At 35.5% G+C, this 24613-nt stretch overlaps 1 protein-coding gene across 5 annotated transcripts in view; it reads right to left on the reverse strand.

Moving 5' to 3' along the window:
* The window catches only part of NCKAP1 (NCK associated protein 1), a 58355-nt gene that overhangs the window by 6605 nt on the left and 27137 nt on the right, over positions 1–24613 (reverse strand). For all 5 annotated transcript variants that reach the window (XM_039728649.1, XM_039728645.1, XM_039728644.1 and 2 more), the window contains 19 exons: positions 24556–24612; positions 23696–23792; positions 23357–23463; positions 22163–22295; positions 20479–20560; positions 20036–20094; positions 19285–19430; positions 18656–18788; positions 16889–17008; positions 16505–16644; positions 15690–15821; positions 13188–13406; positions 12714–12844; positions 12214–12311; positions 8695–8788; positions 7986–8068; positions 7448–7528; positions 3611–3704; positions 1908–2024 (listed from right to left, as the gene is read on the reverse strand). In XM_039728649.1, coding sequence (XP_039584583.1) covers positions 1908–2024; positions 3611–3704; positions 7448–7528; positions 7986–8068; positions 8695–8788; positions 12214–12311; positions 12714–12844; positions 13188–13406; positions 15690–15821; positions 16505–16644; positions 16889–17008; positions 18656–18788; positions 19285–19430; positions 20036–20094; positions 20479–20560; positions 22163–22295; positions 23357–23463; positions 23696–23792; positions 24556–24612 — 2123 coding nt within the window. The remainder of the gene's footprint in view (positions 1–1907; positions 2025–3610; positions 3705–7447; positions 7529–7985; positions 8069–8694; positions 8789–12213; positions 12312–12713; positions 12845–13187; positions 13407–15689; positions 15822–16504; positions 16645–16888; positions 17009–18655; positions 18789–19284; positions 19431–20035; positions 20095–20478; positions 20561–22162; positions 22296–23356; positions 23464–23695; positions 23793–24555; position 24613) is intronic.

Here is a 24613-nt window from a genome sequence, read left to right on the forward strand (position 1 = left end):
TATGGGCTTGTTTGAGTGGAAGATGTAACTTCTCTCCAGTCACAGCTTCATGTCATTTATTAACTGTACTCTAAGAGCTCATTTTGAAACAAGGCTTTGCCTGACTTCTCCTTAAGAGTTATTTAATGTAAATGAAACCACATAAACTGGGGTAATTTAGCTACATGATATAAAACAGGCAGAAGATTATCTGCTTATCTTCAACAGAAGAATTATCTGTGGTTTCAGCCAGCTAAAAACATGATGACTAAGAGGGTCTCAGGAAGAGAGGAAGTTTAAGGAAGGCAAACCCACATGAGATTTAAACTGCTGGAGAACCTCCAGCTAGCCTGACATATTCTTAGCAATTAATTTGCAGAGGGGTAAATGTGAAAATATGAACACTAGTAAAACTTTTAGTACTGCCCCCTGGCAAACCATAAAGGTTTTGAGACTCTAGAGTTGGTAAGATCCCTTGAAGGAGAAACTGGTAGCAGGAAGTGCTCCCAGAGGACTTTTACAAAACTATAGGTAATTTTTAAACTATATTTACAAAATTATAAATTTACAAAACTATAGGTAATTTTTAAGAGATGTGATCTTCCATACACATAAACAAGTTCATTTGGATTGAGCAAAGACAGTCAACCTGACAGTCTTCAAACAAGGAAGTTTCTACCCATGCACCTCATCAATCACATTAGATATTCCCTACTCTCACCTACATTCCAAGATTTTTATTCAAGTGTCATGACTTGGAAAAAGTCTGCAAAGAGCAATGAAATACTAGGAGCACAAATAACAGGAAACAACTCTGCAGGTTACAGATTGTTCTCCCCATTCATCAGAAAAACCTTTTAACTTGAAAATTCTTTGATTTTCAAAGCAATATTCAAGTTCTACTCACATATCAGATTTATCTAACATTTTCCACAACTGGAGAAGTCTATGCTATCTGTTTTAAAATGAAACTAGAGTCAACAGATCCTTAATAATTCAAAACTGAAGAAAAGGCTGATTAATACCATGTAAAACAAGAATCCAGAGTCTCTAAAAAACATGATTTGCATGCTACATTCAGTGATACAGAAAGCTTTCAAAATTTTTGCTATCTTCTTGATACTTTAAATATTCAGAAGCCAGTTCACACTTACTTTGTGAGTTACAAATTTGAGCAAATTAAAAAGAATGCAAGTTTCAAAACGAATTAGAGAAAACATGCATCCCAGTGAATGGAAGCAGTATAAACATGGTCTTTTACATGAGTCACATTACACATTACAAAGGAAAGAGTTTGAACAGCCAAAAAGTGACTTTTGTATGTGTTTGAACAGTACTGTCTATCTTTCTTCAACTTAAAAAGAGAAAGAAGACTGTAGATTACATGCAAAGAATTTTGTTGAGGCACATATTATTTCTTTTTAATAAGAAAGTTGAACTATTGAGTAGGAAATAATTCTTTCACCACTTACACCTTCCAGATTCTGTTTCCAAAACTTTATGCTTGGCAATATGAACACAGCACATAAAATACAGAAAGGACACCTTGTATGATTGGCCCAAGGCCAATGTAAAGATTGCTAAAACATTAATACTTACTAGAATATATTATATTAAATAGTGTCACACTCATGAATGCAGAATGTGTGCTCGAATTATTCCACATTAGGTCAAGATTGCCCCCTGCAGTGTCTGAACTGTTCTGAAAATTTCAAGTACCAGACTAATTTTTCAGAGAAAGTCATCTCAGACAAGAGTTAAGTAAATGCTTTTCAAAGTACTTTCAGAAGAACTTGCCTGAATTAAGGCTTTTTAAATCTGTTCACTATAAAATATAATTAAATATTAAAGGTGAATGTATTCAAGACACTACCAGAACTATTGCAAAGAGAGCATTTCCAGCAAATACTGAGCTGATTCTACATTACCTTCGATGGCAGGGCTATACTGAGACATCACATTGCTAGCCAAAGTGGGCAAGGAGACAGCCACGAAGACCATTAGAAGGCAAGCAATTTTATATTCTTCTTCTGGACTAATGTTTTCTGAAAAAAAAAAAAAGTTATTTAATTAAAGAAATAATCTTGAAATATTTCCTTTCAGCTGCAGGTAGATTAGAAAGTAAAATGTTTCGACCAAATTGAAATTTAAAGCAAAATCCAACAAAGTCAATGTTTGTATTGTGAAAAGAGCAATATTAATGTCAGTCTTGCCAAAAGAAACAGAGGAGAGCTGCAAAATGTCCAGTCCTATGTAGGAGAACAAAAAGAAGCCACTGCCATGCTACTGCTTCTCATGATTTAGTTACTAAACCTTTAATATGATGAGCAGAATAGTGATCTTTTCTTGCTGGTATAAATCCAGTTATTGCTCTAAGGTGGGAAGAGCTTCTCTTGCATCTCCCTTTAGCAAATGAGCAGAAGGTGATGGTGCCCTCATGTCAATTCACATGAAACCTTGTGCTTACAAAAGTAGCAGCATCATCACACATCAGCCTAAGATTAGTTTAAAAAAAGTCAATTAGTGACATACAGGATTTATCTCTATGAAAACTGAATAAAAGCAAAATATTTCAAACTCCAAAGGTAACAATCAAAATACAAGATCATAAACCATTATGAGACTATACAGAAATATATATAGATATAGAATATATATATAAAATATATATAATACAGAAATTCTCTTTGTTGACCTAGCTTAAACATTTCATAGCTGTAGCACAATGAAAACAATCTATTTAAAATGGCATTTTAGATACCAGATACCTAACAATAATATACTTCTGTATTATACATATAATGTAGATAGAAGAAATACACTTTGGGTTGCTTTTTTTCTAAGTGCACAAAGAAATTGTGCTTGGAACTTAAATATTGAATTGTATTTTCCCCTCTCAAGATAACTACAACTGAAGTAAGAAAAAACAACTTAGGTAGCATTTAAAATATTCATGGTCTCCTTCTAACATCAACTATCCACAACATACAGGGAGAAAAAAAGGTAATGAAATGCTCAGCAAGGAAGATAGGAAAAAAAGTTGAAGACCATCAAAAAACACTTAGGAGTGTTAATTCATGGCTTTGAAAATGCCAGAGTAAACAAAACTGACAAGCTTAGAGAGCAGTGCCTTAAAGCAACAAAGAGGAAGAATGATACATGTTAATTCTCTAACATGTTTATTTTATTTTACTGTTTAACATGGTTATTTTACTATTTTCCCTTGTAAACTTCATGTTAACATTTGTAGGACACACTGGCAACAAAATAGTGAAATTCACGAGCTGCATTCAGCTCCTAATGCTTGTTAGCTGACAGATTTGTCACACATCTGTGCAACAGAACTGATCAAGTTGGTCACAAGACACTCTTATTGTCACTGTTGTTAAATTACAGCAGTGCTCACCATTAAATTCCTTCTACATCTACCTGCTATCCTTTTCTAGGTCAGCACATCCATTCATGCACATTTGAAAAGATTCTCAAGCTAACACCAATAAACAGCAGGCACAAGTAACTCATCCTCTTATGCCATTTATGAAGTTTATTGAAGGAATACAAAGGAGGTTCTTCCCAGCACTTTAAACATTTCTTTTCTAACATTTCTATTTTTGAAGTTGGAACTTCTTACCTGATTTTTGGGAAGACAGTGCTACTACCAAAGCGGGATCAATCTCACAAGGCAATCCAGCAGCTGATGACAGTTCATATACATTCATTGCCACCTGAGGACCAGAAGAAAGACAACACTGAATGCTTTCATGTCAAGATGATGAAGCAGGTTTTGCTGTCATGCTTAAAACAAGTTTGAGGCCCTAAGGAATTTCAGAGATTTGGCAAATGTTAGACAGAGACTGTAGATTTTGTTTGTTTCTAACCTCCACAGAGCAGCTCTGTCTGTACTGCATGCACCAGATGGTAATTTTGTTGTGTCAAGCCAAACAAAACTCATATACTTTCCCACATTATCTCCAAAGCAACACTCTGACTTGCAATTAGCTATTTCTACATATTTCTTTAATGTTCAAAAGAAACTGACATATTTTCTCTACCAGATCTAAAGTATCAGCTAACATCTACAAATACAGCATTAAAAAGAAAAAGCCAAAAGTCACAATCTGGTGAAATAGAGTAATGGAGAAATCCTACAAGATGCAAATGTTACACAGATTCAGTGCTCATTGACCCCAGGCACCAAAAACTAGAGTTAAAGTGGCCACAGCACTTGGAGGAACTAAGAACATTTTGAAATATATTCAATTTCCCAGTCCATCCCAGGATGTCTCTTTTGTTATCATTAACAAGCACTCAACACTGTTGTTTTCTCTTTCCATTTACAATTTCAACTAAGTTTCTGAAACCATAGTTCAGACTATTAACAAGCACTCAACACTGTTTGTGTTGAGTGCTTGTTAATTTACTACTTCAACTAAGTTTCTGAAACCATAGTTCAGATGTCACTCTGCAAAAGCAGGTCTACACCCAATACAAATGAATACAGTGAATATTAGCAATGTCTTACTGCCATTAGTATTTGGGAAGTTCTGTACTTTTCCCATAAATTCTCCTGTACAGTTGAGCAGCTCCATGGAGTGAATATTGTGCAGACTGTCCATGTGTGCTCCACCTGGCTATCTGAGGGCAAGCTTTGGTATGAAAAGCAAACAATGCTGTTTGCACAGTCCAGGCTCAAAAGAATCACAGAATCCCAGCATTAGAAGGGGTCTTAAAGCCCATACCTGTTCCTTTAGCCCAGGTTGCTCCAAGCCCTGTTTATCCTTGCCTTGAATACTTCAGGGATGGGCTAGGCACAGCTTCTCTGGACAACCTTTGCTAGGGCCTCCCCACGTTCACAGTCATGAACTTTTTCCTAATATCTAATCTTAACCCACTCTCTGTTATCTTAAAGCCATTCCTCCTTGTCCTGTTACTACATGCACAGTGGAACAAATGTAACTCTGTTTCTAAAGGCCTGTATAGACAGATCAAGAATTTAATATTAAAAATATCCAAATCAATGGAGAAGAGATCCCCATTTTGACGGTCACACCAAATCATACGTTTTGAGAATAGTAAAACAAAAATAACATTTCATAACAAGTAACAAGTATTAATTTCATCAACAGCTTTAAAACTATTTATACTTTGGTTGGAAAATTCAGTACATAGGGAATGACTATGTTATTATGTCCTAAAATATGCTCAATAGGGTAACTGTTCCATTCCACTGTACAAAACCTTGTAAAGATCTCTTAATATGCCTTTCAGAAAAAAAAAGTTTGCCTTATTGTCCCAAAAGAAAACTTTGTTACCTACAGTTGCTCAGCTGCGTGTGACAGGGCAAGGAAAAAGCTCAGACAGTGAGCTGCTAATTGTCCCCTGGGTTTAATTATTAGCAGGCTCGCAGAACATTCCTGGCTCCTTCAGTAAAATGTTTCCAAGACCAAGTTCTGGCAGAGTTGTGGGGGAGTACATATCAAGAATTTCCAGTATTTACAACAGGCACTATGGACAAGATTACCCAAGTCTGGGTTCTCCATGCACAGTCCTCCAACATTATCCAGACAAGCCATGAACTCTCCAACAAGTCTACATGGCATCTTATGGTTGGTATCATGTGAACACCAGCACAGTGCAGCACACCCACAGTGGTTAGAATTTATTTCAGCCATTTAGAACGAATAAAATCACCAACACACAAAATAGGTATATTTAAGAATCCCAGGAGAACTACAGCAGAGACAGAGAAGGCCAACAGCCAAATATTATGTGAAGCAGAAGGCAACTAGGGAGTGCTATGTGGCAAGAGCCAGGCAGCAGCCCTCAGCAGGGTTTGTTTTGCAGTAGATAGCTTTTTTTTCCCCATTAAATGATTCCAGTGACTGTAAATTACTCTGCTAATTTCCAGAAAAGAAGCAGCAATCACTACACTTTCTTGTATCTGCTGGTACTAAGGAATTCAGTGATGTCTTTGGAGATCCACTAAACTGTTTCAAATAATCTGTTATCATCAACTTAAAAACATTAACGGTAAAATACTGTCTTGAATGATTACTGTTGTAACCTTTGTCCCACCTTACTTTTCAGCACTCCTTTGATACTAGAGAGTATAAGATATTTTCTGAAAAGATCAAGCAAAGTAAGCAGTGAACTTCCCATCTTATCTCTTCTGCATGCTGATTCATCGAGTTCAATCATGTATTGAACATGATGCCCTGGTGATCAATGATATTCTCCACAACTACATTTTAATGGGAATTTCAGAAGGGCTTTTCTTGAGAAGTGCAAAGGCAACTTGCAACACTTCGATACAATTTTTACCATGAGCTTGTACATGTGAGGTTAATTTTCCATAGCATTTCCACAGAATTGCTCTGTTGTGGTATGAATTTCAGTGTTTTCTGGGACAGACATTCATGGTTGGTTTATCAGCATTACAAGTTTCAAAGAGCAAGTAATTATATTTTGGAATGAACTAGCATACATGTAAAATTTCAGTGATTTTAACTGAAAATGAGTCAGAACATAACTGCTCAACTGTGTCTTCTGAAATAATGAAGTTCACAATGATGAACTCTGAACTTTTAAAAGGAGGAGGATGTTAATGTTATTTAATGAATTTTCATACACAGAGAACTTAGTTACTTTCCTCAAGAGTTAACAGCAAAATGTGAATTTCAAGTTCAGGGATAACAACATATTCTGGCCCTTAAAAACCATACTTTGCTTGAGAGCAGATTTCTAAAATGTTTGTGGAAAAGTAAAGAGATGTAGATTGTATATCCCAGTGCACATGCTCTGCAAATCAAACTGCTGCAATACCATTAAGCAGCTGAAATCCTTCAGACTCCAAGCTGCAATAAGAAATTAAAAACCTAGACTTCAGCTACTGTGCATACATGTCCAGAAGCCATGTGATGTGCCAACAAGGGTTTTTGGATGGAAACATACTCTCACTCAGAAGAAAGGTACCTTATTTAAGCAGCTAACCTTTTTTTTTCTCAAGCATTTCATACAGTGGGGTCACAAAAAATTTCAACTTCAGGTAAAAATCAGACTTGTCACTATTACATGTACAGAGCTCCAACCACACATACAGAGTTCTTGAAATATTTTGTTTTACCAGTTGTACTGCTCACAGAGTGAAGCAGCTCAGCATTCTTCCCCTTGTCATGTTTTAACACTTGATAAATCTTGTTATTAAGTCTATCAAAGTTCTCAAATGTGATCACAGGCAGATGGAGGCTTGTGCTTATTCTATCAGTTGGCTGTGATTTTTTCCCCAGAACATTAAGAGGCTGCAGATCCACATTAACTAAGCTCTTAGGGGAAAGAAAAAAGAAAAAAATAGAAAAAGGGTGTTCCTTGTGTCTGGATGTTCAACACTAAACATGAAGGTCTTGTTGCTTACATATTTTCAGTATGTAAACACCAAAACTACTCTACCACCCTTTCAGCTAAACATTACCTTCATGTCAGTCTCTCTTGGAATGTGATCTTTGAAGTCCTCAATGGAACTTACAAGGAAAGGAATGTGGTAGGATAAGACCTAAGAGATACAAATATGTACAAAATGAGAAAAATTGCTTCCCATGTTAATTATCTGTTAGACACTACCATTATTTTACTTAGCTTATTTTCTTTTTTAGTGGGTTTTTATTTTACACATTTGTATTTGTTTATAGATTTAACATATTAAAGCCTAATAAATGTTGGCAATAAAGAAGAGAAATACAAGCCTTTAAAATGAGTAAACACAGAAAACATGATCTAAACTAAATTTGATGTTTTAATGTAACAGTTCTCTAAACAGTACTGAAAGAAGAGATTGCCTCACCCCAAGCTGCAATTTGAAGTTCAGTTACAACTGAGTATTGCCATTTTACCCACATGTCATCAACCTTTTAAGAGGCAGCATTCCTGAACAGTTAAGCTTCAAATATCCTAACATTCCATTAAGTAAAATACAATGAAAATAATTCAGAAAGTATTCAGCTCTTTCTTACATCTCTGAGTGCTTCCTGTGCCAATGACCGAAAAGACAAGATAACACCAATAATTGTCATTCTCTTCAAAACACTGTCAACAGCTGAAAAGAGAACAATGGACAAAGTGATGAAGTTTGTTTGTGATGAAGTTTACAAGCTCAATTCTTCAACAGGAGAAACAAAACATTTAACAAAATATTAAAAACAACAAGGTACTGAGACAAAGCCATTCTTTAAAAGAGCCAAAATAACCAGTGCTAAAGCAGGTTTTTATAGCTGAATCCACAGTGGGATTTTCAGTAGAAGACTATCACATTTACCACTTCCTGGAATGAAACCTAGTATACACAGCTGGCAGTCTTGGATGCTAGCACTGGTTCTGTGCTTTCTTGAGAACAAAAATGTCTCTTTATTGGAATTATTTTTTGTTTCACATTCTAAAGCTATGTACTAGGCTTCCACATTACTGCTGCTAGGTATTGTCATCCCTGAAATGATGCTCAAAACTCATCACTAATATAGTGCCTGTGCACTAAATAACATTGAAATCTCACTTTGTACATGAGAAGACTGGAAATGTTTGAAATGATCCATCAGTTTATATGAGCTCACGTACATTTTGCTGCTTATGGATATTCAATTCAGAGAAATTAATTTTCCCATCTTCTTTACAAAGACAAATATAGAAAATAACTGTATCTTTAGTAGGATCTTGTTAGATACTCACATGATAATCTTTTAAAGAGTGCTGCCATCTGGTCTGGCTTGTCAAAGCTGGTCCTCATTTGTGTTAGAACTTCAACGTTCTCCACCACAAGTTTCTATAAAGAAGCAAGGATTCATGTCAGCTATAGATTTCAGCATGTTAACTGGAAAAATGCCTGATTAAGGACATTTCAACTTCGCAGAAAAGCAACTAACCCCAGGGAATACAGATGTATCCACTCTCAGTGGGACTCCAATATCAATATTATGATCATTCATTACTATACACAAAAGCAAGCCCCAAACCAAATAGCAGAGTATTAGACAGCCCTTAGAACATTATTTTTGTATTGAGCAATGTATACCTCAACTTAAAAGCAAGGGAATTTAACTCTGTAAAAATGAGACAATAGGACCTTATGCTGCTCAGCTTTTTAGAAGAAAAGTATACATATTACAAAAAAAAAAAAATAAATTCACAAAGTAATCAATTCTTTGGGTTTGCTGCTTTCACTAATTATGTTGAAATTTAATGTTGGTAAAACTGAAAAATGGAATCAAGAGTGGAAATAAGATTGTTAAACTTTGGTGCAGTTTACTTGAAATTTTCTTCCACTATAATATGAAAAAGCAAAGACATATGTCCAAGTCCCAACACCTTAGCCTGAAACAGTTAAACTCAAGTGCAGTAGTTTTCATTTCAGTTTGGCCAAAAGAAAAGAAAATGTGTATGTTTCTAATTTTTAACAGCTCTCATGTATGTAACTTGTAACATTAGAGTACATGTAATAACTTCCCTGAAATCATTCTCCAAATATTTATCAGATTAAAATTTAAATTAGAGATTGCATAATCACATCTCTAAAATGTCAGATCCAAATTTCTTGCTAGCTAAGGAACTTAGGCTGTGCCAAGCTGCATTTTTAAACTCTCTTCAAGCAAAAAATAGATAGTTTATTCTTAAAAAAATATTTTTGCAGTCTCAATGCTAAGTACCCTACATCAGAAAGGGAAAAGTGATTCTCTCTAGTTATATAGAGGACAATCAACAGCTAAGAAAATGCAGCTCTCTTGTGTTCTGCTAAACATTGAAATGGTTTTCCTTCTGTTTAAAGAAGACTTCAATTAATGTTTTGTATACTAAATGAAGACAATGTAAAAAAAACCCTGAATGTTAAAGGAAGAAACAAAGATATTCTGAATTGGGGATGGTCTTCCAAAGTGATTATTAATAGTTTTATTTTTCAAGTAGGTGCATTCCAATCCATCTTAATTTCCAGAGAAGGCAGCAGGAAAAATTAATATTCATCAAACATGTAGGCCACTAAGTTTGGAACACAATTAAATATTCATAAAATCTAAGAGGCATACCTGCAGGAACCTACAACTAAGGATCCACAAAGATCTAACCTTTGATAGCTTTGCTAGCTGCTTTAATAGTTTTATTTTACTTCAATCCACACTGAGAATAGGGCAAAGCATAGCACCTGGCAAGCAGGTAGATTAAATTTTAGAGTAAATATTCCTGTGATCACAGGAGGAAAATAAAAACAACACAATCTATAATGCTGCTATGAAATAAATGGTGGTCTGTGTTTACTCCCACTTTGTAGCAAGCAGCCTGTGCAAAGCAGATCTATCCAACTACTGCACTGTATCATGATCATGCTTTTCTCACAAGCTCGAGTCTATCCATAACCCACCCACTCTCCCTACTTTTTTTCACTGAAAAGCAAGGAAAGAAATAAGCTATAAGATTCTTGGCTAGTTTGCTGCATTTTGTAGAGGTCCCTTCCCTTCTGATGCCTAAGCTTTTTACATATTTTTCATACTTTTGTAGCTTTGTAGATTGTTAATGCTACTTATAATAAATTCCCATTTTCTCCTCTTGTTGCTTTCTTCCCCCAAACACAGATGCACCTCAGGGCTCTCTTGCTAAGTCAACTATCTCAGCCAAAGAGATGAACATTTTATTACTTTGTTTTTTCCTCCAAAAATGTCGTCATGCACACATGGATCTGCATCGTGCTCTGCTTACCCTCAGCAGTATCAGAAAACAACAGATTTCAGACACCATTCAAAGCTGCTTTTTAAAAAATACACACACCTACAACACAAATTGTGCTGATTTTGAGGAAATATGATGACTCCTCAGTAAGTGAAGAAATAGTACAGCAACAAACACTCGCCAAAGGCCTTTGTGCTTCACTTGAAAAGTGACAGATGTCACTTTGTGCACAGTGAGGAGTTAAACCCCACATTTCTCACCTGAAAAGCCTCATGCTCTAACTCAAAAATTGGAATAAGGAATGGACATAAGGAATTAATTACCCAGGCAGGCTGGGCACTCAGGTCAGGGGTGCTGCATGCTCTTAGCCAGCTTGGAAAGCATCAGCAGCCCCTCTTCCTTAACTGTGACAGTGAATAAAAGGCTTCACACCTTTTTATCATACATCTCAGCCTTTCAGCAGCACTGCAACTAAGGTGTTTACAAAGAAAACAAGATCCTTGGAAGTGCAACACAGGATATATTAAAACTACACACTTCTGAAGGTCTGGTATGCTAATAATAAATTGTTACTGAAGAAAGAAAGGCAGTCCCTTTGCACTCTTAGGTACTCGTGTACTTTTTCAGAAATACGGCATGCGTAAATAGTTACAAAAAATTCCTCAGTTTAATTAGTAATTAAATAAACTGAACATTATGAGATGTAATAACATCTTGGAATTTTATCTGAAAATTACACTAAAAGAACAAGTCATAACAAAGAATATCTAGGACAATTAGTGACATTTTAATAGTAAGACTATCCAGACAAAGTAGTATTTATTAGAAATTCTTTCCAGAAGGAGTTACACAGGTACTAAGTGTTTGCTGTTTTGAATATACATAAAACTAACTTCCTTGACATGCCCCATTTTCAATTTTTTTTCACTGCATCAACTTTATTATTTGTTTTTAGTGCAGTAGATGTGAGGTTTACTTATCAGAATACAGATACTTATAATAAATGGTTACTATCGAGGCAGAGGGAAAGACATATGCAAAAATAACGAAAACTAACAAAGAAAAAAGTACCTAAAGTCTTTCATCATGTAAACTAAATAATAGATGCATACAGACATCATTGATAAATAAGCCCTTATAGATTACTAAAACAGATCTGAGATTTTCCTGCAATGTTTGGAAAGTCAACAGTCTTGGGTAAGGGCTTCACAAACACCTGGAGATCTTCAAAAACGTTTCTCTTCCCACTGATGATAAAAGAGAGTTGACTTCTAACTTAGAGTATCTAACACAGAAATGAACAGCCTGCATGAAGTCCTGCATATTCAGCTGTTGAAGAGTGTGGGATACACACATACTACCTGTGCAAACTTATTACAAAAGAGTCAAACTCACAGCTTTATTGGTCTGTTTGATGCAATCATTTTAAAAAGATGGCATACAGAAACACAGGTATTAAATAGGTATTAAGCTTCCTAAAGGAAGCTTAACCAGAAAACTACTGCCTTCCCACCCACCAGTTTCCAAAGTTACCTTAAGCTCAGCAACCTGTGAAGAGATGTGCCACATCAGACTTTCACTCAGGAACTTCATGCCATATGGTCCCAGAAGTTCAGAAAGGGCTCTCATTTCTGAGAAATATAAAAAAACTCTTATACTTCCAATATTCCATCTTCATTTATTTGCAGCACATCATGTATTTAGCATGGTGTTTTAAGTGCAAAAATATTTTACCCCAGAGTATAAAGACAAGAATTTGTGTGGTAGTAAACTGAAGCAATAGTCACGAACACATAATATACCCATCTCTTTAGCTTAAATGCAATGCTGCTTTGACCAAAAACAGGAAAAGTAAGACAAGAGGCAGCATGAATAGAAAGTACTAAAAATACTCCTGAAGGCTAAAAATTATTAACTCTAAGAGTTAGCTGTTATTTCAGTAACAGCTGCTCTGAGAGTTGCCATTATTCCAACTACTCAAGCAATACAATTACTGTCCTTCACAAATATTGAGTAGAAGCATCAAAGTTTACCTGATATATCAGAGTACTCCTCAGCATTAAATGTCAATTCATTTTCTGTAGGCAGATTCACAAATGCCTTCATAGCTGGGAAATAGGCTATGTGACCATTGCTGACTTGTCGTAGCAAAGTCTCCAAATACCTTATCAGAAAGGGGAAATGTTTTAGATGAAAAGGCACATCTTCATGGACACTCTATGCAGGTGAAGTACAGCTGTGTGACAAGGGACAGCAAAGCCCATACACTGAAGCTTTATTTTCATAGTTTAACTGATGCCTGCATTTTACTCTATGTCTCGTCCTTATAAAAAGTATAAGTTTGCCAACAGGCAAATTTCAAGCTGTTTTTAAGAGGTACAGAGAAAAATAAACATACGATGTTAGAAATATTTAAAATAACTCCACTTCTCCAATTCTAGATTTTTCATTAAACAACAGCAACAATAAAAATCTATAAAAAATTTGTAACAACATAAAATACTTACCAATTTGTGTACAGACTGGTGATGGTTGGCTCACCATGACTGTCTAAATGCTGGGTTTGCTGAAGCAGAACGTTGTTAAACACTCGTGTAATGTCGATCTGTACATAATTCTCTATTGACTGCAGGACTGTCATATAGGCTCTTACACTGGTCAACAGCTCTGAAGGCTTTGCAATCTCTTGTGTTGCTTGATTATACATAGTCATTCCAACAATTGACCTTTTGGAAACAAGAGGGTAGGAAACAAATAAATTCATTTCTTAGTAAAATTCAACAAAGATGCAGCAATAAATATAATTTTATATCCACAGATTTTCACAGAATCATAGAATGGCCTGGGTTGGAAGGGACTTCAAAGACCAGCTAGTTTGACCTCTCCTGCCATGGATAGGGACACCTTCAACTAATCAGATTGCTCAACAGCTCCATCCAACCTGGTCTGAAACACTTTCAAGCATGGAAAATATTCACTTTACTTGAATACTTCTTAAATCCACAAGTATAAAACTCTGATCAATGCACATGCTACACCAGCACTTTTAAAAACTGTTCTGGATTCCGAAGACAACTGTATCTGTGGTTCCAGTAAAAATTTCATGAGACTAAGAATACTCACCAAGCCCTTTTTAAATAGTTTATTCTCCCCCATATATGTATGAGCAACCCACACTGTGCAAGACTTATGTAACAACTACTTCAGCAAAGAAATTAATTTTGTTGAAGTCTTTTAAAATGCAGAACTCCTGGGAAATGCAAGAGCAATCATGAAGTGTTCAAAGCATATTAACACAAAAAATTATTTTACCTAAATTAATTTTGGTGAAGTCTTTTAAAATGCAGAACTTCTGGGAAATCATGAAGTGTTCAAAGCATATTAACACAAAAAATTATTTTACCAAAGCTGCTGTTATAGTTTGAAATATTTTTTAAAAAAAACACATAGCTATAGTATAGTGTGAATTGAAAAATTCATCAAATATAGATGTAAAGTAAATAAACAGAAATCCTATTATGAAAAATAGATCTCCCTTCAGCTAACACGGTGATTTCCATCTTTAATCAAGGAACCAAGAAATGGCAGGACATGCTTTAATTTGCTCAAATTTTCACTATGAACAAAACCAGGCTTTAAATAACAGTGTTCATAGGCTAGCTTTCAAGGTAGAGCAGAACTGAACAAAGGACTGTATATTGCATTTTAACATACATGCACATGGACCTCACCCAGTATGTCACTGGAACCAAGTCCTCAAACAAACCGTGTCAGGGGGTCCTTAAAAGCAGTCTTAGTAAATAAATACTTGTTGTAGTGTTTATTTTAAGTTTATAATGGTCTCAGACTTTTAAGAGCTAAGCTTTTAAGTAATATGTACTTTTCAAAGACAGAAGAGGAATTAAAAAAATAAATTGGTAGATCACAGCCTTCATCACAGGTAAACAGGATGAGTTACTCTGGAGGAGAACATCACATTATTTAGAGTAACTTTTTTGTTGTTGCTTGGACATATATGTATTTTCAATAGTTTGCTTCTGAGGAAGTCTCTTATTTTAAAACAAATTCAAAATTGATACAATAACAAGATAAAGTGGCATAATAACAAGCTCCAGTGCAATTACACACGACACAGAGGAGCTTAGAACAGTAAACAAACCCTAACAGTGAGACACTAACACTGTATTTTAAGGAACACTGCAAGTCTTTGAAAGAAATGCCACTTGAAGGTCTGAAAATTAATTATAAATTGCATATCTGTTCTGCTCTGCTAGCAAGTCTTGAAGAGCTGACTTCTTAAAACACCATGAAGTTATCTTCATTTTTATGCCACCTTATCTTACTGATGGAATGCTCCAGTGACCTAATATTATGTCTTAATGATTAAACTGATTAAGCCTTATATTCTGCTTGAAATATATAACCAGTAATCTTTTGGTATAAAAAGTAGGATAGTTGGCTGGTTTAACATGAAGTCCTCTCCAGAAGTTGCCATTTGCCTATTTCTGTAAAAAATTATGGGAATCTCAAGGTAACAACAGACAAGAATACAAAACATTATTATTATTTAAAAAAAAAAAAAAGCAACTGCACATAGTCTCAGTTTGCTTTGTCAGATATTGACTTCTGATTTTCAGATTTTCTTTCAGCAAGGCAGTGGACTCAAATACTTAAAAACACTCCAGCACTGTGCAAAAAAAAGTGGGAATACATGTCTTCATACATGCCTAAAAACAGCCATCACCAGCTCCTACAAAGTACACAGGACTGGGAATGCAGGATCTGACTCTTAAATAGATTATATGGATTTCAACATATTTTATTTTAAAACAGGAATTGACTATTGTGTATCTCTGCACATGAAACTTAATAATCATTCAGTTGGGATTCTACTCACGGTTCCACTTTTAAAACCTAGTTTAATGTAGTAAGTACACAGTATTTCCAACATAAACTAGTAAAGGCTTTATCCTGTGTATCAATGCCCCTAACTCTACAATATTTCTTACTTGGTAAAGCGGATTTCCAGGTGAGATGTCAAATATTCTCTTGGAGTAAACGTGTGTTCCCAAACCACCATGTTTGGTACGTAATTGATTGAGAAGCAGAGCTCAGAAAGTGCAGTATGCAGTTTGTCCAGGCTTTGAAACAGACAAGAAATTAAGAAAAATATTTAATGTAACAGAAGTGTATATTATCATGGAAGGCACATACTGAATGGATAATGCTTCAAAAGCAAGTACAGATCTCACTCTTCATTATCATGTTCTGCTTTGAGACACTTTCCTAGCCTATTCAAAAACTAATATTTTGGCCAAGAAGACATCCTACAACTGCATACTGACCTGCATTGCATACAGTGATGGGAGATATTTTTCCATCTATATATAGGTATATTTTTCCCCTTCCCCAAAAAAAAGAATAGATTAAGTGATCTAGAAGACAACAAGAACTTGCTGTCCAGCCTGTAATTAAGAGTAAGTAAGTAAGGTAGAATCAAAGATGCCACCCACTCCTTGGACTCACATGTCCACAGTTAATATGACTATTCAGGAAGCCTAGCTACAGCACAGGGATTCTTTCTGCTCAGGAAAGGAAACAGCCAAGAGGATAAATTCAAGTGACAAACATTCCTATTACTTATGCAACAAAATTCAGTCTCTATACAAGCCACAGAAGCATCACAAAGCTGTCAAACTTACAGTAAATTAAATTTATGCAGACAAATTAAGCAAGAAGCATTCAATATGTAAAACATATTGAAATGTGTGAAACACATTTTGGCTTGGGATTCAAGGTGAAAAGAACAGAAGAAGCAGCTTACTTTGTCACAACCAATCTGTTTTTCCTCATGCTTTCTACTCCTGGTTTCTCCCTTTCAGGTTCTCCTTTCTTTCCAGTCTGTTTTTTTGACTTCTTGTTCACTGCTTGACTGATGGTTTTGGCACAATGTTTTGGCAACAACTAGTAAACAAAAAGAAACAGCCCCTCCAAATTAAAATCCAGGGTTTTTTAGCACATTTCATCACACAAATAACACATTCCATTGACACAAATCTAGTATTAAAGATTCTTGCTCAAATCACCTTCAATGTTTTAACCAGAAAGTTTACCCAAAAACACAGAGAAAAAAGCGAACAGAAAATATCCAGAAAGCTGAGTGGAGAAAATCTCAAAGGAGAATTAAAACAGACACAACCATACTCACCTGATCACTCAGTGTACATTGTTCTGTGCAAATGTCTGTGATAAGGTTTCGAGCCTGCTTAGCCATTTCATCCAAGAACATGTTACACAAGGAAAGACTACGATCCCCGATATGATGTCGCTGTTAAAAAGGGAGAAAAGGAAGCAGGATTTTCAGTTTCCCATCAGTCCTACAGCACTGCAGAGAACAGTTCACTAATCATTTAACTAGGATATGGGAAATAATAAATTAATTAGTCCTCAATAATCTTGACTCCTGGCTGTTTTTTTCTTTTTGGAAGCAAGTTGAACAATGAAATTTTCGAAGTTACCACCAAAAATATTTTTTGTAAAAAGAGGCAAAAAGAAAGTTTGAAGAATTAGGTTTTCACATTTAATTCTGGACCAAATCTGCTTTAATGTGTCCAATATTCCAAGGTCTCTGTGAATGTCCTCTTCATTAATATGTGCCAATACTAAGTCTAGAGGGAAAAGAGCATGCAACTCAAGCTATAGAGAAAGCAGTGTCCTTCAGATCACTGAGAGAGTCAATAATAAATCCCTGCTGCATTAATTTCTGGATTCTGCCCCTTTCTCACTGGATCTGCACAAGCAGAGTCTCTGTCCTGCTGAAATCCTCCTTTCACCACTGATGTTTACTTTCTATCAGTCACACTAAGACACACTGTACACAGCACAGCAAAGATTATTTTTCCAAAATGATAATGGCTACCAAGGCATACAATTCAGATATTGAATTTCAAGTTCTGCTGGCTGTGACAAAATGTGCTTGCTGCAGCTGAATGCACAGTAACTAATGTCCAGTGGACTTTGGCTACTGATTTCTTACTGTTACTATAATTGTTCTCAAAGATGTCCCTTGTCCTGAAGGGTTCAGCTTTCCTGGAAACTTTTTTATGCTTTTCTAATATAAATAGCATTGGCTGCTATTAAAGCAAAGCATACAAGGAAAACACCTATATAGATGTATATTGTAATGAAGTTTAGCAGAAAATAATTTTATTTTTAAATAAAAAACCCCATATTGTGTATATTACAATAAATCTTATTCAACTAATTGTTTCAGATGAGCACTGTTATGAATGAAAACAATATTTTTATAAGCACTAGATAAAGATGGCCAAGTTAACTCCCAGACTAATTCCAAAGTCAATGAACATACAGGAAATGTACTAAAGGATTTATGCCCTTACAACAAAAATAGAAAGAATTTCCTCAGATTCTAACTGCTTCCTTTAACAAAGAGTCCATTTCTTCAAGCACCACAGTATTTTATAAATTCTAACTCTAACCAACAAGACTGTCATTACCCAGTTCTGACCAAAGCAAATGCTTGCATTATACTCTGTATCACTTTTTCTTACTGAAGAAAACTGTAACAAGCCGTACAGAACCCCCAACTTCCTATTTCCTTCTCCCAACCATGAGTTTATAAATCATTTAACAGGAAAACTGTTGCTTCTAAATTTGAACATGCATATGGGATTTATTAGCATCTAAGCCACAGAAGTCATCTAATTTTTGTACCCTAGCTAATCCCTCTTTAAAGCAAGATCAAAATTCTTTGTCACTTCAGCAAAGGATTTACAGATTTATGCATGAAGAGTCATCTAACAAGGTATCTACTTGTTTTACCTCCATTTTTATATTTTTAGCACTCTCCTCCCTCAAATGTTAAACTGCCATAATAAACACCTTCTTGCAGTGTTCACCTCTAGCTCACTCTTTGTTGAATAAGAGATGAAAATAACCTAAATTTAAAAGTTACCTCTTCAGGGCATAGCTCATGGGTACAGCTCATAAAGTGAGTGCAAAGCAGTGGGAATGCAATTGAGTATCTTGATTGAGAGGGAAGCTCCAAACACTGCTGAAACATCTTCTCAAAAGCACGACTATAAAAACTGAACAGAATTGATCAGTTATTAATCAGACATTTAAATGCAATATGTATATTTTTTGCTGCAAGTAATACTTACTTCACACAAACCATAAACATTTTGTATACCAAAAACTGCCCCATGCTTTCACCATTTTTGTTTGTTTTCTGCATTCAGTTCTTATGCATTTTATTTGCACATCTATTTTACATTATTATTATTAAACATATTTTTATTCTGACGTTTGCCACATAGGGACTGTAAAAACTTGCCCTTTTTGCCAAAAAGTATTAAGGAAAAATCTGCAAATGATTCCTGATCAATTATATGACTGTCAGAACATGTCTGACAGATGTTCATAAATATCTTTTTCAAACTAATTCTGCTAGAAACCAGAAATTCCAATTGATTCTTACACTGGAATATCTTCCTACAAAGTGTGCTATTTAAAAATTACACTTGCAAAGACAAACCAAACAATAAATAACAAAAAAATTGTACAGTCACTTTAGTAGCATACCAAAAGATAGAAAGATCTGAGGTTTCCACCAACATCTCCACCAAAGAATCTACCATTTTTGTGTGGAAAATGATTGTGTTCATCATTTTTCCTAGTTCTCTATGGTCTGCAAGGCCAAGTGAAGCTTTGGAAACACTGGTGTAGGCCTGGAAAGACAACACAATTTTTATGTTATATCTGCAGCTGCTTTTGTGCAGATTCCATTGCTATTGCTCAGTACCAATGTTAAATACTGTTTGTGCTAGGCACAGGACACCTGTGAATTTAAAGACCATGCAGGGATTCTTCTCTTTCCACTAGAGCTTAAAAAAAGCTCTTCTCTCTCCACTAGAGCTTAAGAAAAGCAGCCTCTCAGTGAAGACTCTAAACAACCACTGGATATGGCACTAATTCACAGATAAACTGCTGAACAAATGTATTGGCAAAACACAAATTTGTAAGCTCTCCCTTAGCAGAGTAGGCACGTTGAATCACACTCTGCACACCCACCAAACAGCTCAGCCTCAACACGTTCTATTTCTGAGCTGTTATAAACACCCCAAGGGATGATTTGCAAGAAGTACGCAAAGCAGACAAAGTTATATCAAAACATAGCAAATTATCTGTTGAAGTATTTGTTTGATTTTAAGAGTAGGTTGTTTTTAGATAGCCTGTCACACACTTGCAGTGTGAGACTAACCTAGAAGAGTAGTAATCTATGAACATTTTGGTTTTAAGTAGTGAAATGTCACACATATTTACCAATTCTTACCTGCAATCTGAACCAATCTAACCTCATTCCTCTGAAGTCAAATACCTCTCCATCTTCAACTACACATTAGGGAAAAATATAGAACAGAAAACCCTTAGAAAACAATAACAAATTCAGATACACTCTTCTAAAATACCCCAAGTACTAAAGAATTATTTAGGTAATGAACCTCATGTTTTTACTCAAGAATTTTGATCCAGTACAGTTGCATTAAAAGGAATTAAAATATCTAGATGAAAGTATGTGCAATATGCTTTCTATATTAAAAGGCAGGATTACTATCCAATAGCATCCTTTGGAAAAGGGACACACCACAAGAAGCAGATACAAAAATGAAAGAGAAACAAGGGAACAAATGCAGTTAATCTCCTTCTACTGATTACATTAAACTTCAGAGGAATCTGCCAGTCTGTTACCAATTTTCCAAGATCATTTAAACTTACCTTGTTTCACACTTAGTGAAGTCATTGTGTTTACAAAAGAGGACATGATGATTGATTCATCCTCTGGGCACACTGAAAGATTCTAAAAGAAATGTTGTTGCTATTATTATTATTATTACTATTACTTTAAACTTGGTTTATGAAACAATGTCAATATCCATGCCCCATTTATCAGCTATACCCTGAAATGTCCAAAAACCCACAAGAGGTAACTTAACAGATGGAATATTTCAAAGAGTGCTATTTAATAGCTTTCAATTTTTAATTCATTGGCTGACGACAAAATACCTAGAAGAGATTGCTTCCAAACCAGTATCAGCTCAAAAGGGGAACATCTGTTAGCAAATGTAGCAATATTACATTTTCTGTTCTGTCTGCAAAGAAAACCTGGCTAAGGCAGGATATAATGGAGCCCACATCAGCATCACTTTACCTCCAAAAAAACCCTCTCTCAAATTTTTTTAATTAAAAATTCAAATTAATTTTACTAATTATTCAAATTCTACAAAATGCAACATAAATCTTTTTAGTTTTAGCAACTAATATGACCACAGTTCTGTTAAGTAATGCAATGCAGAAGTTTCTCATAATTCCAGCAGTAACTGACATTGAAACCTAAAGGCTGACAAAATCTAAATTATCACTCAATCACTTGTCTAATCTGATGCTGTTATAAATTAATGACAACTAAAATTCAAGCCCATTTTTCCCCTCATTTCAGCTTGGGCTCCATCTAGTGGGGTCACCAGGGAATAAAACCAAAGCACTTCAGAAAGTTTGTCCTTTCTTGGTTGGGCTAAATAAGAAAAGGTTTCTACACTCCTTCAGTGACAGTACCTGTTTCACAGTCTCTAAAAGTGCTTCATAATATTCATATATGAATACTGAAGTATATAGATTCATAGCACTTGTAATTGTCTGAAGCTGGGGAGGGTTAGGTTTGATATTAGGAAAAGGAAAATATTAGGAAAAGGTTCCTCCCTCAGAGAGTGGTTGGGCACTGAGCAGGATTCCCAGGGCTTGGGTCACAGCCCCAAGGCTGCCAGAGCTCAAGAAGCATTTAGACAACACTCTCAGGCACAGGGTGGGATTGTTGGGGTGTCCTGTGCAGGACCAGGAGTTGGACTTTGATGAGCTTTGTGGGTCCCTTCCAACTCTGGATATTCTGTGATTCTATATAAAAACCACAAGTACAACTCTAAATCCCAGAATTAAACAGTAAGTTAATTTGTTTTACTCCAGGAAGCTCATCAAAATCCACAAACTGGGATGCATTTTAGGACATAAAGGAAAATATTAGGAAATGGTTCCTCCCTCAGAGAGTGGTTGGGCACTGAGCAGGATTCCCAGGGCTTGGGTCACAGCCCCAAGGCTGCCAGAGCTCAAGGAGCATTTGGACAACACTCTAAGGCACAGAGTGGGAATGTTGGGGTGTCTTGTGCAGGACCAGGAGTTGGACTTTGATGAGCTTTGTGGGTCCCTTCCAACTCTGGATATTCTGTGATTCTATATAAAAACCACAAGTACAACTCTAAATCCCAGAATTAAACAGTAAGTTAATTTGTTTTACTCCAGGAAGCTCATCAAAATCCATAAACTGGGATGAATTTTAGGACATCATTTTGGACAAAAAGCCTTTGTTGAAATTTGCATTTGAGAAGGCAGAACCATGATGCTGCCATACCTGCACCAGCTCATTTAAGACCACAGCATCAAAGCCAGAGAGATACTGTACATAATATCTCTGCATCACTGGCCCGTATTTCCGCACGTGTGCCCTGAGCTCCTCCATGTAGAATATCAGCTCAGCTATGTGCCTAGACAAAAAAAACAAGGAAAAGCTTAGAAATGTCACTCAAAATATTAAAACAAATTTCTATCATGGGAATTTCCTCCTATACCATGCTTTTAAAACAATTATCAATAGCTAATTTCTGTAGGAAAATATTTGTTAATGTTGTAAAAGGAGCTTACAAAGGTAATTTTCTCTGCAAGGTCAAATCCACTCAACAGGACATAAGCAAGCAGGATATCACCACAGTAATCCTCAAAGGCTTGTATAACTATTCAGGTCTTTTTATGAATAAGAAGCCCTTCTGTACTGCTCAATTTGTAAAAATGTTTTTCTTAAAAAGCAGTTAAATCTGAATAATATAAGTTTAATAGCTGCTTTTCTGCGTTTTTTCCCAAGCCATGAGGATGGTTAAATAATTGCACTGGTTGTTTCAGAGAGGCTCTGGAACCTCCATCTTTCCTTAGCACCTAAATCTAGTGGAGAAAATCCAAGACTTTCCCACTCCAGCTCTATAAATGGCCTTGTGATTGTTACTTGTTTAAAATCCTGCAGTCTTTCAGTTCAACCTTGTGTCCAATAATCATGAGAAGTCTCCTGCCTGTCCACACTTGTAAAATCTTGTAATCATATTTCTCACTTTTACCATCTGTTTATGGTGACACTTAGGCTGTATTACATAACTAAAGCTTAGCTGATTTAAAAGACAGTTTTGCTACAAGAGACAATTTACAAATCAACAAATAAAGTTTTTTAAAGTTTTCTTGCCTCCATCTTTGATTTGATCAATGCAAAATCAGGGAAGACATATTAAAAAGCTTTATTTTTGCCTATTCAAAGTAAAAAACCAAAACTTAAATACAGTATTTTTATTTTATAAATGAATTTTCATTGATGTGCTCCAATTTCTAGGACAGTATTTCTAGTTTTCTGTTTTGGTGGGACACTTAATATTCCCAAGTAAAAATTTTCTGAACATTCCCAGCTGCTTCACATAGCCAACCTTTTCTGAGACTCCACTGCCTTCAAATTTATTTTGTCTGTGAAATTCTAGTATTGAAGGTGCTGCATTAAAAATGCACATACTTATCTATGAAATCATCTGCGCTCTTCTTTGGCATATTATCTGCATGACGAAGAAGCCAAATAATTTCATCACGAGCAAAGGACAATGCCATAAATACAAAAAGTGCCTGAAAAACAAAAATTTTTCACGAGCTTATCAATATATACAACAGCTAAAACAGTTTTTTTCTTCCTTTTCAAGAGGAAAATAGTCTCTAAAACCCAAGAACTTAAAAACTAAGTAGTTTTTCTCACAGTGAAGTGAGGCGTTTTTTCCCCTCATAGAAAATAAATATTGGATTTACCATTGAGAAACACAGTGGTTTTTGCACAAATGCAAACCATAAAAGCTGTCATTACCTTGGGACCCAAGAGGCCTGGCTGGTCAGACAGGACAGTGGCAAGTTCTTTGAGTGCAGAACGTAAAAACTTGCGTCTCTCTCTATGCATTGAACCGCTGCATCAAAAGAACATACATCACCCACTATGCCAGACACAGAACACCTGATTTTCAAAAGCATTTAAGACCAAGAATAGGCAGATTATATTATACCAACTTCAAAAGTTCAGAATTTTGAAGAATGTGGTTCAAAACACTGGCATCCTCATCATCAATACCATATATTCTTGAGGCATCAATAAATTTAAACCCCAAGTTCTCTGCCCCCATCTGTGATGTGCATTTGACTACATTAAAACATTTCCATTTTGGCATCCTCATCCTCAATACCATATATTCTTGAAGCATCAATAAATTTAAACTCCAAGTTCTCTGCCCCCTATCTGTGATGTGCATTTGACTACATTAAAACATTTCCATTTCATCTGCTTTCACCTTTTGTAATCAGACAAAACATAACTAATGCATGAACTAAATGCTTCCATCCTGATAATTTGAAAAATAATCCAGAACTTGGGAAGTTAAATTGGTAATGATGTTAAGCAAATCCAGATTTAAAAGAACAATACTTTCACCTTTTGTAATCAGAATTAACTAAATGCTTCTGTGCTGATAATTTGTAAAATAATCCAGAACTTGGGAAGTTAAATTGGTAATGATGTTAAGCAAATCCAGATTTAAAAGAACAATCACTAAATGATTCATTTGAAAATGCATGACTAATTCTGCATTTGACAAATTCTGTTTGTACAATCTTTATAGTTTTGTTTTAAGAAAACCAATCCTAAAATCTGTCAGAAAAACCTCTGAAGACACTTACGCATGTGAAACAGCAGCTTCTTTGCACTCTCTGATGTCATTGATACGCTTGTTGTAGC

This window comes from Passer montanus, unplaced genomic scaffold (assembly GCF_014805655.1).
Source record: "Passer montanus isolate IOZ18808 unplaced genomic scaffold, ASM1480565v1 scaffold66, whole genome shotgun sequence".
Lineage (NCBI taxonomy): Eukaryota > Metazoa > Chordata > Aves > Passeriformes > Passeridae > Passer > Passer montanus.